General features: G+C 42.2%; 1 protein-coding gene across 1 annotated transcript in view; it reads left to right on the forward strand.

Annotated features, from left to right (window-relative positions):
• LOC126298286 (zinc finger protein squeeze-like) overlaps positions 1–16,222 on the forward strand; it is a 346,884-nt gene that overhangs the window by 174,244 nt on the left and 156,418 nt on the right. The window contains exon 5 of the mRNA XM_049989585.1: positions 2,168–2,213. Within this exon, the coding sequence (XP_049845542.1) occupies positions 2,168–2,213 (46 nt within the window). The remainder of the gene's footprint in view (positions 1–2,167; positions 2,214–16,222) is intronic.

The following is a 16,222-nucleotide window of genomic DNA, read 5'->3' on the forward strand; positions in this document are numbered from 1 at the left end:
TTCTTTGATTTATTCTCGATCCATATTCTGCACTTATTAGAATGCTCAGTCCAATCAATAGCTCCTGTAGTTCTTCTTCACTTTCACTGAGGATAGTAATGTCGTCAGCTAATCATATCGCTGATATCCTTTCACCTTGAATTTTAATCCCATTCTTGAACCTTTCTTTTATTTCCGTCATTACGTCTTGGATGTATACATTGAACAGTAGTGATGAAAGACTACATCCCTGTCTTACACCATATTTAATCCGAGTACTTCGTTCTAGGTCTTCCAGTTTTATTTTTCCTTCTTGATTCTTGTACGTAATGTATATTCCCCGTCTTTGCCTATAGTGTAACCCTATTTTTCTTAGACTTTCAAACATCTTGCACCAGTTTACATTGTCGAATGCTTTTTCCAGGTCGACAAATCCTACGAACGTTTCTTGATTTTTCTTCAGTCTTACTTCCATTGTCAACCGCAACGTCAGAAGTGCTTCTCTGGTACCTTTACATTTCCTAAAACCAAACTTATCGTCACCTACAGATTCTCAATTATCATTTCCATTCGTCTGTATATCATTCTTGACAGCAACTTGTGTACAGGAGCTGTTTAGCTGATTTTACGATAAAGCTCGCATTTGTCGGCTCTTGCTACCTTCGGAATTGTGTGAATGATGTTTGTTCGAAAGTCTAATGGTATATCTCCAGTCTCATACATTCTACACACCAATGTGAACAGTCGTTTTGTTACCACTTCCCCCAATGATTTTAGAAATTCCAATGGAATGTTATCCATCCTTTGCACGTTATCTGATGTTAAATCGTCCTAAGCCCTTTTAAATTCTGATTCTCATACTTTATCCCCTAACTCTTCCCTGTCGAGTCCTATTTCTTCTTCTATCACGTCATCAGACAAGTCCTCCCGCCCATAGAGGCCTTCAATGTACTGTCAAACCTATCCGCCCTCTCCTCTGCATTTAACAGTGGAATTCCTGTTACACTCTTAATGTTACCGCCATTGCTTTCAGTTTCACTGAATGTTGTTTTGATTTCTCTATATCTTTAGTCAGTCCTTCGGACCATCATTTTTTTCCCGGTTTCATCACATTTTTCATGCAGCCTTTTCAGCTTATCTTCTCTGAACTTCTTATTTATTCCATTCCTAAGTGACTTGTATTACTGTATTCCTGAATATCCCTGAACATTTTTGTACTTCCTTCTTTCGTCGATCAACTGAAGCTAAAAAAAAAATGGTTCAAATGGCTCTGAGCACCATGGGACTTCACATCTGAGGTCATCAGTCCCCTAGAACTTAGAACTACATAAACGTACTGATTTGCAGAGTATCCATGTAGATATAAATGTAGATTTCCCCTTAAGTATCAGGGTACTAAGAAACTGTCGTATTGTCGACGACAATATTTTTTTACAAAATAACTGTAAGACCTGAAATGGAATACTGTTAATGTGTCAGGTTTTACACCAAGAGAGTTTGATCGGATAAGGGTAATGGTAGTGGAATTACGTACACGATCGTGCGACAAGCGGGAAAGTGTAGGAAAATGGTGTAAAATCTGAAACGATAGTCGAAGAGGTTTAAAATATTTTAAAAGCCTATTTAGAAAATTCCCGGGACCGGTTTTCAGGGCGTAATGTTCGAATGTTTATCCTATATATAGTTCTGATGGAAGCCGTAAAGACAAATTCATACTGATAACAGGTCACATATTTACTTACCAACATTCGTTTCTCTCTTTCTTAATTAGCAGGATAAAAAGGACAAAGGTAATATACTGTAAATTGAATGCACACCTTCTGTTTTTCCATATAGTTACATGTGGCCCAGTGCTCATATTAGGAAACCCTACTACATAATACATGACCTTGTCTTAGCATTTGTCAAATAGAGTAGATATAACAATGCGTTTTTGTCATTAAGACCGATGCAGACTCGTAAGATTACAAGGTGAGGTTCGATGTTTTTAATATGGCACTGTAAAAACACCGTTGTTAGGTTGTAGCTCTGATACAGTGTACGACTTAGGTTACATTGATTTCAGAAAATAAACTGTGCATGTTTATGTTTAAGAGAAATTGTATTATGTAACTTGATTCTTCAACGTGATGCCTATGTTTAGGCCAAAACAAAGAGTTGTATTAACGCCCATGTTTCTTATTTTCAGGCGAAGATGAGTACGCTGGATCAACATAACCATTCCATGCAGAAAGGTTTGTGTATTGTCTCACATGATTACGTTTGTCACATGAACCAAGTGTTTCTCTCTTAGATGTGTAGGTCTATCGAACCGTTAATTTTTGCTGTGCTTTTTATTGTGCAATGTATTAATCTAAAAAGCATAAAAACTTTTTATTTCTAATCTTCATTCAATATTTGAAATATAGTGACAATGCAGAGTCAAAGCTATCAATATCATTACCACAGCCCTGAGAAGAAGTGATGTCTTAAAAATCTTGCCAGTCAGAAATTAACTGAAAATTTGTATTCTTTGGGCGATCATGCCTTTTTCTATCTTTTACAAAAGAGTGCAGGTCCACTACGTTTATGACAGTTTTCTCCAAGTTGTACACATATGGGTGCTTGTCTTTAGGTGCACCAGTAATGTCCGTGCTACACGTTCAGGAATTTAAAAAAATGTAGATTCGCAACTGAATTTTTCAAACGCTGTCCCGTCTTGACTTTAGAATAGTAGGATTATTGTACTATTCGTGATTGACGTTAAGTTCTACGACTGTTGTCACTGAAGACAACGTCCTGTCGATGGCGAAGTTATTAGAGATTGACAGGACTGGACAAGGATGCGGCAGAAAATCGGACGTGGCGTTGCAAATCCCAGCTACGGTTTACGTAACATACCGTCACTATCAATGTTCCTATTACAATTTCTTGCCGTTCGCGCGAAGTAATTTTTGCTTCTAACGAGGTACTCCAAATGAGTCTGTGCGCTAGAAGTTTACCAGCTCAGTCGCGTATCTAGGCCAAAAATGAGCAAAATAGTTTTACTAAATTACTATCGAGAAATGTATCAAAACCTTTCCTATGCATTGAGCTGAGCTGAGCTTTTGATTTCTACATTCTTCTGCATCTTGCCAAAGAAGGGGGTGACCTTGGACTATCTGGTTCGCATTTTGTTGAATTCATACTGCTTATAGTTCCTAAAGGAATTCCTCAAGAAGCCGACCATAGTCGAGCAGGTAACTATCATCATACAACAAACTTGCTAATTTTGTTGCGGAATCAATACAACTCTATCTTTCTTCGTTCGATGATCTATAGCTCGGATTATGGAATTTTGGTACAACCGTCATTCGAAAAATATGTCGACCTGTTCTGTCATCTTCCTTCTCGACAAATTTATAGTAAACGACGTTTTCGTCAGTTCGAGTTGGTATTAATGCCAGAGTTGGTGCAGTCACCTTACATGAGAATCACACCCCCTAACCTTACTTTCCTTCGGTCAAGAGTTGGCTTGCAGATTTGTTGGGGGTGGGTTGTTTGGGGGAAGAGACCAAACAGCGAGGTCATCGGTATCATCGGATTAGGGAGGGACAGGGAAGGGAGTCGGCCGTGCCCTTTCGAAGGAACCATCCCGGAATTCGCTTTGAGCGATTGAAGGAAATCACGAAAAACCTAAATCAGGGTGGACTACGCGGGATTGGACCCTCGTCCTCCCGAATGCGAGTCCGGTGTGCTATCCACTGCGCCATCTCGCTCGGTTGCAGATTTATCACTGTACTGTAGTAAGGGACTCAAGATGCACCCAGAACATGAACGTGAGATTGAGATAACCTTGACACTAAAGACAGCACCAACCCCTGTCAACCCTATTCCCTAACGACCTGTAGGACGTAACGTTGTGATTCGCAACAGGGCAACAGAGATCAAATAAATGCAGCTTTAAAGTTTTCATTACCACCTGGAAGAGGATGCGGTTGGATTGGTTGCATTTTACCACAACAGTTAATGTTATTTATTTTGCTAGAATGGTATAGAAACTGATGTAATATAGCTTATAATGCTTTGCAACTGCGCTGTTCAGTCTACGATAGCTCATTTTCCTTCCTTAAATTCCGTTTCCTGTTACAGACTGTTTGTAAAAGTGCTATTACATAATATCTTTAGAGAAGAAAATGTTCTTGATTTAAGACACCGGAGCTTTATAGAGAGAATTTTGGTATGGTGGAATGATATTCGAGATTCTTTCATTCAACAGCTTAATGTGGTCGGAAACAAGTTTTTAGTAGCAATTACCACCCTTTGCTATAAGGGAATCGAATTAGGTTTTCTAGCTCGATGAACCTTCATTACTTCTAGATTAAAGGTGACAGGAATTCTTAGTTAACATCGTAATGTTTGTGGCCGACGTTTAGTTGTTAAAAGTCATTATAAGCGATACACTTCCGTAGTTCGAAAGGTGTCGTACTATAGCATCTCGTGAGATGTGAAATAAGTATTTCAGCGATGTGTTCGCCAAATCCAAAGCCAATAGAGATTCCGAAGCCCAGTCGGGGATTGGAGTCACGCTCCTCGCACGTGTTTCTGTCCTGCGCTACCTCAGACACGGAGAAAGTACGGCAAGCATATGTGAGCGCAGCGCAGAAGACCTTAACACTGGAGGTGGACGCTGCCTCACGAGAGGGGAGTTATCCATTGGTACTCCCCTAACCTCCTCCACTGCGGCTTTTAAAACACTGGCCAATAGGAATCGACCCGACTCCTTTCTTTTATTTCCTTCCTCCTCGTCCGACTCCGAGGAGGAGGGGAAGTCCAGCTGTACGAACTAAGCTTTCGAATGCCAGCCCGGGTCCAGTTGGCAATGCTTTTGATAGTTGTTCCGGCTTGTTCCACTTGCGTTGGATACATTGTTCGTTACTTGCAGTACTGATCAGTTTTCGGTAGTACCCTTAACGTATCTGGAACGTCGTTCGGTTATTGTGGTGCTCGGGAGTGAGCGTCGTGTGCTGGCCAACAGGTTCTAGCGCAGTGAGAGCCGAAAGAAAGTTCCCGCATTATGTAAAGTGCAGTGTTTCGTTAAGTTAATTGTTGCCCTAGACTGCTGACGTCATTCGTTGGGGGACTGAAACAAGAGCTGCGACTGACGTCACACAGGCAGATGCCGACTGCGATAAGAGGCACTGCATTGTCACCGCGTGGATAATTGTGCGGCACACTAGGGCATTTGTTTGTCATTTGTCTCTGCAAAAAGGAAGAAACCGTTTCTAATGTCTGTTGTCGATACGTTAGACATCAAACAGCTTCCTATAAAAGATCGATGTTGTTGGATCTTTCATTAGAGTACGGTGAGTCAACCGCTTATCGCTGATAATTAATGTGTGCATGAATGACTGAATTATTTTTGAATTCTGTTCTGAAGTATTCGAGTGCATGGAATCCTGTCTTCTGCGTTACGTAATCGTTATCTTAGTCACAAGTGCGATGAAAACGAGATTTATCCGGCTTCCACAACTTGTTTCTCTCTCTCTCTCTCTCTGAGGCAAGCACATCACAAGTTTCATAGCGCATTTTCTCTATCGAAAAACTACTATCAGAGAATAAACTGTAACATAAAATGAAAACAAATTAACACTTCTACAATACCGTTCTGAAAATCGTACGTCATGTGCTTTAGTAATATCTTTGCATTTCGAAACACACCTATGTAAACGCCATTATTTTGATTATAGAGCAATATTTAGTGGTAATAAAGATAATATTTGTTTTCCTAACATGATTTCGCAATTTGAGTCGGTCCTGATTGTAGGTTACAATACCCTTCGTGACATATCTAGTTCGTTCAACAATTACTGCATTTCTATATACTTTTCATTTTCTACCCAAAAAGTAGAGTTGGCTGTTGCTGTTCTGATCCACAGTGGCTTTCAGACGTAACTGGTTCTTAAACACGAGCAGAACGAGAAAACGCAGTAAAAAATCAAACGGGTTAGATAATCTTTTTTTGTCTTCCACTTCTTCTTCTTTTTCTTCCGTTCGAATTTAAGATCGGGGTACTTGACGAATCGAGTTTGCTTTTCAATAAAAGACAGCAATAACTTCGGTTGCCAAACGGTGATGTTTAACTGTTTACACACATATAACAAAGACTCTTGCAGATAAAAAGATGTGGCGTGCCAATCCACGCTTCATCGCGTGTATCTCTCTCTCTCTCTCTCTCTCTCTCTCTCACACACACACACACACACACACACACACACACACACGTACTCAGGCTCTGGAACTCGATTATTACCTTCATTTTCCTTCTTTTCCATAGCCCACTACGTGTATTTCAGGAATCGTCTAAGCACTGACGGATATAGCAGTAAGTCACCAGGCTAAATACCTCAAGGTGAGGCGTGACAGGGAAAGGCTATGTTTGTGATCGTAAGACTTAAGAAACAATTTAATAAAGCCGTTGACTTTCATTCAAGGGCAACCACACTGAAATCCGTCCCTCCTGGTGCAGCTCTTCTATGGTTTCCACAAATTACAGCAGGTGAATACCAATATGATTTCTTCGTACAGAGAATAGCCGACTTTCTCTCCTCTTCTTACCAAAAGTGAACTTACGTTCTTAATACGTCTCTACTGGTCACTGTAGCACCTAAATATTAACCTGTGAACCATAAGAATGCAAATAGAGGCGCTGTTGGGAAGCCAAAGATGAAACTGTTTACCTCTTCACAGTTCATCGAAGAATGAGTAAATGACAGACTAGTTAGCCCAAGTTCCCTAGTCCGATCCCCAGTTGGTCCTAAGATGGTTTTCAGTCACTTAGCATTTCTTTCATTTCTGGCAACGATTATTACACATGAAAAATGCACCGTGGTTCAAAATCCAGGTTTAAATGCAGTTCCCCCATACAAATGGCTGAATAAGTTAGTTCAGAAGCCGGAGCAACACAAGGACATACTACTCCCAATTGGACCATGCTTAATAAGGGACTATGGTGTTCTTACAGATCTTCGTGTACTGTACAGCTATATTTCATTTACTATCATTATAGCAACAGTGCATGTCCAAAGTAATGCATGTAGGGATGATCTGAATGCAAAGTAGAATTAGCAGTAATCTGTGAACTCTTTTACGCTTGTGCCCAATTTCTGTGTTATCAAACGTTAATTCCGAGCCTACTCTACAAAAAGACAAAATATGGTTTGAAAATATCATTGAGAAACCGAATGTGACAGTGTAAAACAGGTATTCATTGCAGCAACAGACACTCTTCGCTTTCAAAAAAATTGTTCAAATGGCTCTGAGCACTATGGGACTTAACATTTACGGTCATCAGTCCCCTAGAACTACATAAACCTAACTAAACTAAGGACATCACACAACACCCAGTCTTCACGAGGCAGAGAAAATCCCTGACCCCGCCGGGAATCGAACCCGGGAGCGAGAAGCGAGAACGCTACCGCACGACCACGAGCTGCGGACTCTTCGCTTCCGAATGTAGGTAACGCAATAAGAAACGTACAATTAATATTGCATCAACAATTGATATAATTTATCGTGAAACAAAATATAATTCTTAAAAAAAATAACGGTAGACGATCATACGCATCTCTTCGTGTGTGAGGACCAGTTTTTCTGACAGAGTTAACTGAAAAATTAGATCAAATGTGTGAGAACGCTACGGATTTCCTAACAGACAAAACCCGACACTTGATCCTCAATCGGTAGACGTGGTGAAAAGTGAAATGAGCGTCGCCGTATCTGGTAGGAGCATTCATCACCATCGTCACTGTCATGATCAGCAGCAGCGATATGGCAACCTCAGCCAGATACAGGCCTCTTCCAGACTTCTCCATGCACTTTGCTCTTCATATTCTCGAATGTCATCTAGCAACCCTCCGTTACGTCGTCTTCTCGATCTTTTCCATTACATTCATAATTACGTAGTCCACTCGAGTCTAGTACCTGATTCTTTTGTGTTGTTTCCCAGAGTTCACTTTCCGTGTTGTAGGGTGCATCGACTAATCGAAATGGGTGTCATTAGACGGACCATAACTTCTCTTGTCTTTGAAGACCAAAGATTCTAATTACGTCAAACAAGAATGCCACATAGCTACCTCGCTATTGTTCCTAATCGTTTTCCAGTTTAAGGAAGAGAACCAAGGAACTTTTCCGTGCACAATAGAAGCATTTTATTACTATTATTTCATACAAATTGGTATGATGTTTAGTCTGTGGTAGCTTTTGAATAACTTTTTGACGCCACATTACTTAGTTGTCGATATGGGCAAGGAGGAGACAGTATTACGGAAACACTGCATCCAGTTCAAAACTTACTCCATGGAATGTAATTAAGATACTAACATGAAATTAAAAGTTTACAAAAGCTTGACTTAATTGCCGGTGCCACCTACTGGTGAAAGTGTATGTCCACGGAGCGTTATGGATGTTGTCATTGTATCGTATGTGAAAACGCGTAGTCTGCCGCCAGTTACCGCGGCTGCAGTTGGATCAGATTCCTGCTATCTCATCTCTAGTTTCCACAAGCGTATCCAGCGACCTGTATCGTGCGCTGTAGCTTCCTCTGTAATTTAAGTAATTTCTCGAATCTTCACACGATTAAGTCATTTTTACTGATGTCAACATTTTTTCCTAAACTCTATGTGCAATGTGATATTATTTTATGTTTCAGCTGCCACCAGAGCCTATAGATTTAGCCTAAATTTCTAGGAACACAACGAACTTAACCCTTAACTTTTCCGACCTAGAAGACAGTGGTTCTCTGTTTACCGTATTATTTTCAAGTCTACGTCGATCTACGTTGTTAGAGTATATCAGTTAGGCTAGTTTGTCTTGGGAATGTTAAATTCTCAACAGTGTTAACAGTATAACGCTCGTCAAGGACAGATGATTTTACACTTTATTTCTCAGTTTATTCAATTTCTCTAACAACTTCGTAACACAGGAATTAGCTTAATTCTTTTAAATTTTTCCAGGAGTTCCTCGACAGAGCAGAAGGGGGTAAGCCATGAGGGAACTCTTCAGCTTAGACTTCAAAATGCGTGGATTGCTGCTAAGATTTTTGAATTCTTGTGGTATTTTATTGAAAATGGATGCATCAGAATACTGCACGCCTTTCTGCACAAGAGTCAAGGAGGTGCTATCCAAATGCATATTGGATTTCTGTCTAATATTAACTGAGCGAAAGCTGCTAACTCTGGGAAAAGACTAATACATTAAAGAAAATATGTATTGAGGGTCTAATGTCAGAACTCCCAGAGTTCTGAACAGGGGTCCATGAGAGGTTCGCGAACTCACATCACATATTGCTGGAACCGCCAGTTACTGAGCCAATACCCTTTCTGCACCAGAAGCGTAACCCCAAAAAATAAAAACTTACATCATAAGCGAATGAAAATAAACAAAGTGGACCACTTTTCGTGTTGAATTACAACTTATTTCAGATACTGTTCTAATCGTAAATAAAGCAGCGTTTACTTTTTGAACAAGATCCTGAACATGGGTTTTCCACGACAGCTTACTATCTATCTCAATGCCTAGGAATCTGAATTGTTCAGTTTCACTAATCATATGTCCATTCTGTGTAATCAGAACGCTATTTTTTGCTGTACTGTGTGTTAGAAACTGTAAAAACTGAGTCTTACTGTCATTTAGCATCAATTAATTTTCTACAAGCCGTGAACTTGTCTTGACTGTATTATTTGATACTGTGCCAATACTGCACACAACATCCTTCACTATCAAGCTAGCATCACTAGTAAACAGAGTAACTTTAAAATCACCTGTAATACTTGAAGACACATCATTTATATAAACAAGAAACGGTATCGGTCCTAGCATCGACCCCTGAGGTAAACTGTGCACCTTTGGGACTGAACATCGCAGTCGTTGTCAGTGCTGCGGAGAATGACCTTCTGACGTGTTTTCTTAACGTAAGAGGTGAACCAATTGTGAGCTACTGCCCTTACTCTATAATGGTCCAACTTCAGCAGTAATATTTTGTGATCAACACAATCAAACGCCTTAGTTAAATCAAAGATGAGGCCTAGCGTTCGCAACCGTTTAATCCGTCCAGGGCCTTACAGAGAAAAGGGAATACGTAATTTTCAGTTGTTAATCAACTTCTAAAACTAAACTGTACATTTGACAGCAAATTATTTAAACTGAATTGATCAATTGCCTTTGTGTGTACAGCCCTCTCAATAACTTTAGTAAACTCCGATGGTATAGAAATACGTCAAAAACTGGTCTACATTACCACTTTCTCCTTTCTTAGAAAGTAGCTTCACTACAGAGTACTTTAATGATAGTTTCCTGACCATTCCGGAAGGAAAAGTTACAGATACGGCTAAGTACTGGGCTAACATATGCAGAACAATACTTAAGTATTCTGCTAGATGCCCTGTCGTATCTATGAGTGTCCTTAGCCTTTAGTGATTTAATTATTGACTCAGACTCTTCCTTGTCGGTATCATGGAGGAGTATTTCAGATAACAGTCTCAGAAAACTATTTTCTAAGACAGTTATATGATTCTCTGTAGGAACTAAACTATTTTGCTATATTCAGAAAGCGATTATTAAATACTGTACGTGTATATGGCTTATCAGAAACTGAAAAACTTCTGCTATGCACTGACATCATATCCTCAACCTGATGCTGCTGACCAGACAATTCCTTCAAGATAGCCTTTCGCCACTGTTCTAGGATAAATTCCAAACTTCTCATCGGATGGTAGTTTCAACTTCGGCGCACCCGCCATCGTGTTCGAGAGGAGTAGACCAGATGCTAGTTATGATTTCATACTCTCTCGTCACTCACATTGTCATCACAGCCCTAATATGACGCTAAAATTTCACACGCACTCATCACAGTCACCTGTACTTAACAAGGAGAGCTAAGAAACACAAAAGCCGCACTTCATGTGGGAAACGGCATTAGCCGCGCGAGGAAGACAAGACACTGCAACTAGATTGCTAACAACCTCCCTCAAGGAACACAACCAATAACGCTGTACAACTTTTTTTTTTTAGTTTTCTCTTCAGAAAAATATGAAAGAGCTTAAAAATACTCCCCGTAACGGCCGGCTTAACAAAACGAAAGACTGTTCGTAAAGATCATCATCTTCATGACCCACTATGTAATGACGGTTTTGGATCAAATACACACACCGGCCATTCCTCGGGCTGTGTGATGTACATGCTCGGACTGTGGTGGATGGAAACCACACCCCACTGATATCACAATCCAAGGTTGCAGCATGCCACTCCCCTCTTTATCAATGACATCATCAAGCTATGCCCTGTTCTGCTTCCTCTTCCCTTTCACCAACCAAAGAAAATACACAATGGCGGACTTAATCCAGCTAAGCTAATGGCAAATTAAAATTAAATATTCTACAAACCATGAACTTACTTCTTGAACTCCACTATTTAAACAGTGCCAACGTTACACACAAAATCCTCTACTACCAAGCTAGTGTCATCACCAAACAGAAATATTTTAGAATCACCTGTAATACTAGAAGGCAAATCATTTATACAAATGAGGAACAGGAGTGGCCCCAGCACTGTACCCTGGGGCACCCCCATTTAACTGTGCCCCACACAGGTCCCACATCATAGCCATTCTCAGTACTGTAGAAAACGACCTTTTCCTGTCTGTTCTTAAAGTAAAGATGAACCAATTGTGAGTTACTTCACATATTCCACAATGGTCCAACTTGTGGAGCGATATTTTGTGATCAACACAATCAAACGCCTGAGCTGAATCAAAAAACATGCCTAGCGTTCGACACCTTTTGTTTAATCCATCCAGTACCTCACATAGAAAAGAGAATATAGCATTTGCAATTGTTATACCACTTGTAAAACCAAGCTGTACATTTGACAAAAAATTATGTGAAATGAATAGATCAATTATCCTTACATACTTCATTTTAATGTACACTCCTGGAAATGGAAAAAAAGAACACATTGACACCGGTGTGTCAGACCCACCATACTTGCTCCGGACACTGCGAGAGGGCTGTACAAGCAATGATCACACGCACGGCACAGCGGACACACCAGGAACCGCGGTGTTGGCCGTCGAATGGCGCTAGCTGCGCAGCATTTGGGCACCGCCGCCGTCAGTGTCAGCCAGTTTGCCGTGGCATACGGAGCTCCATCGCAGTCTTTAACACTGGTAGCATGCCACGACAGCGTGGACGTGAACCGTATGTGCAGTTGACGGACTTTCAGCGAGGGCGTATAGTGGGCATGCGGGAGGCCGGGTGGACGTACCGCCGAATTGCTCAACACGTGGGGCGTGAGGCCTCCACAGTACATCGATGTTGTCGCCAGTGGTCGGCGGAAGGTGCACGTGCCCGTCGACCTGGGACCGGACCGCAGGGACGCACGGATGCACGCCAAGACCGTAGGATCCTACGCAGTGCCGTAGGGGACCGCACCGCCACTTCCCAGCAAATTAGGGACACTGTTGCTCCTGGGGTATCGGCGAGGACCATTCGCAACCGTCTCCATGAAGCTGGGCTACGGTCCCGCACACCGTTAGGCCGTCTTCCGCTCACGCCCCAACATCGTGCAGCCCGCCTCCAGTGGTGTCGCGACAGGCGTGAATGGAGGGACGAATGGAGACGTGTCGTCTTCAGCGATGAGAGTCGCTTCTGCCTTGGTGCCAATGATGGTCGTATGCGTGTTTGGCGCCGTGTATGTGAGCGCCACAATCAGGACTGCATACGACCGAGGCACACAGGGCCAACACCCGGCATCATGGTGTGGGGAGCGATCTCCTACACTGGCCGTACACCTCTGGTGATCGTCTAGGGGACACTGAATAGTGCAAAGTACATCCAAACCGTCATCGAACCCATCGTTCTACCATTCCTAGACCGGCAAGGGAACTTGCTTTTCCAACAGGACAATGCACGTCCGCATGTATCCCGTGCAACCCAACGTGCTCTAGAAGGTGTAAGTCAACTACCCTGGCCAGCAAGATCTCCGGATCTGTCCCCCATTGAGCATGTTTGGGACTGGATGAAGCGTCGTCTCACGCGGTCTGCATGTCCAGCACGAACGCTGGTCCAGCTGAGGCGCCAGGTGGAAATGGCATGGCAAGCCGTTCCACAGGACTACATCCAGCATCTCTACGATCGTCTCCATGGGAGAATAGCAGCCTGCATTGCTGCGAAAGGTGGATATACACTGTACTAGTGCCGACATTGTGCATGCTCTGTTGCCTGTGTCTATGTGCCTGTGGTTCTGTCAGTGTGATCATGTGATGTATCTGACCCCAGGAATGTGTCAATAAAATTTCCCCTTCCTGGGACAATGAATTCACGATGTTCTTATTTCAATTTCCAGGAGTGTATAAAAATGCGCGAACGCATCTAGCGGCGCAGGTGGAGACGCTCTTGGAATGAGAGGATATTCGGCGAATGGGTTGGCCTGCCTGTTCTCCAGATTTCAATCCCATTCAGCACGTGTGGGATGCGTTGGGAAGACATATTGCATCACATCCACATGCACCCACGACCACACAGCAGTTGTCAACCGCGCTTGTGGAGGAATGGAACGTCCTACCGCAAGAACTGCTTCCCAACCTCGTGTCCAGCCTGTGAGCACGTTGCAGAGCATTCTGCGCTGTCTGCGGTGAGCCCACACCCTATTAGGAGCCATATCCCGCCGTTTGTTACGTCCAGGGTACCATAAAAAATTATGGTGACTTCAGCGTAATTATGGTCTTTGAATAACAGTATTATTTCTGTTAGTCTCATTGCATATTCCTTTCAGTTACCTTCTGTACTACACCATAGCAGTTCTTTCTATGTATTGTCCCAGTTTCATAGATTTATGTTACTTGGCAGTGGCACATCAGGCAAGAGTTACTTTCGTCCTTAAGTTTTTCTCACCCGTGTACCGGTGCATTATTTTCAATTACGATCTTGGAATGGAGTGGCTATTTCTCGTTATATACCATTACCTTAGAGCTGCTAAAATATATGTCTAGGTTGTAAAGGTAAAACTGAGTTGAAAAGCTCATTTGGGCCAATTATAAGCCAATTGTCTGTAAGTATGGTCTGATAATGAGCAAATGAAACTGTTTTTTAAACTGTGTTATCAGTTTGAAACCTATTTCCTTAACCCATCTGGTATTTCAAGTAAAATTGTCTTGTCATCCCTTTACGTGTCAAACAAAATCGGTTTGCTAAAAGAGGAAATAACGGCAGTCCATACATTGGCAAACAACGTACCAAATGTAAACTGCCTGTATCAGGAAGCGATGGTCTATCAGGGGTACCTGGGTCTAGTGAATAGCAGACCCACCTTGTTGTTCTGTATCTTCGAAGTCGGACCACGCCTTACCCACCTGTCAGACGTATCTGATCTTATCTGCAGGGCAGGTAACAGCACGTTTCACACCTGCATATTAATTCTGAGATCGAATGTGCTACGAAAATAGCACTCTGGTGAAGTGGTTATACCCGTAAATGAAGCACAGACAAATCTAGTAAAAGCTTAATACATTGTCGAGGTTCTGTGTAAGTGTACATTCGTTACAGTTGTTGCACACAGCTATAAATGATTCGAGCAGAATTCATCATTTTCTTTCAAACGGATCTTTTTACTTTCGCCCCAACCCTACCGATACACAAGAGAAAGTTACTTGCACCAGAATGTACAATACTAATCTGCCACAATTCTGCGGTGCTTTGAAGCCTGTACCAACCACAGAGGTCTTACTACCACATAACCAGGATAGTTTAGGAAATGCTGGCACTGTTTCAACAAACACAACGCTGAAGCAGTAAACACTGGAGTAGCAAAGACACCCAACTTAACTAACACGAATACCGGTAATGGCATCACGACTGGCATAAGCTTTGCGCACTGTCTGTGTCTGACGCTTTCTAAGTCTGCGATTTTGTCACCAATCAAAAATACTTATAATCACCAAACAAATTCACTTCTTACGCAGCTTAACTTGCAAATACCTTATTTGTGTAATATGAACAAAGTCAAAGCGTATTTTGCCATAGCTGTGCAGCCGCCTCTCACACCACATCCAACATTTCAGGCTCCAGTCACATTCTTCTGATCAATGGCGCGTCCTCCCAATTGCTGCCCGTCCTAAGCGCCCATGACGTTACACCATCATATTTAAAAAGTGTTGTTTTTGGTACAAGAAAACCTTCCGTCGACAGCTCCATTAAAGAAGGAAATCTGTCAGTCTCCTAAGACAATTCCTAACTTTATCATATCCTACTTTTCCTCTGTCTCTATACACTTTGCACTCTTCCACCCGCTCGGAGTCTGCCGCTGCAAACTACGCTGTATTTTTGCTTAGTACACAGTTCGAATCCATCCGCCAGCCTTCGAAACATTCCCTATGCCGTGGTTTCGCCCGCGTCCCAACGACGCGTTTTTACGACTATTACTGCCCCTCTCTGCAACAATGGCGTTTCCCCTCACTTCGCCGGCCGCGGTGATCTCGCGGTTCTAGGCGCGCAGTCCGGAACCGTGCGACTGCTACGGTCGCAGGTTCGAATCCTGCCTCGGGCATGGATGTGTGTGATGTCCTTAGGTTGGTTAGGTTTAAGTAGTTCTAAGTTCTAGGGGACTGATGACCATAGCTGTTAAGTCCCATAGTGCTCGGAGCCATTTGAACCATTTTGAACCCCTCACTTTCGGCACTCGTAAATTTACATCGATCAGCTGATCAAACCTCTAATATCTCGTGATTCGGTGCTCGTATCGTTGTAATTTTCACACAATTGTTGGAATAAAATTTTCTGTGCAGCTGCATATGCTTATACTTGCTCAGTTCTTTCTTTCATTATTTTAATTTATCCAATTATAAGTCGTTATTACGAGGCTATGTTTGAGCTGCGGGTGGGCATTTCAAACTGCCAGAGCTTTGCATCTTCTTCACCATCACATTTATCTCGTGATCGTAACCGAGTAGTATGTGTAAGGCACCCATGTAGAGCCAGAGCCTACCCCTAACACCACTTAACCGTATTCTTTCTCGGCACTGGCCTAAATAAAAACAGAAAACACACTCTACCTATTCGGTTCGCATTAGGGGCGCGTTCGCCAATTAAGAAATTCGGTCGATATCATGGCTGTGAGAATCTAACATGCGAAATGATTCTAGTGTCACCTTATCTTGCAAGATGACAACCTTGTCTTAAACAGTCGACGAGTAATCTATCTATATCATTATTCCGCAAACCGCCTTACGGTA

The sequence above is a fragment of the Schistocerca gregaria genome, chromosome X, assembly GCF_023897955.1.
Source record: "Schistocerca gregaria isolate iqSchGreg1 chromosome X, iqSchGreg1.2, whole genome shotgun sequence".
In the NCBI taxonomy this organism is placed as follows: Eukaryota; Metazoa; Arthropoda; class Insecta; order Orthoptera; family Acrididae; genus Schistocerca; species Schistocerca gregaria.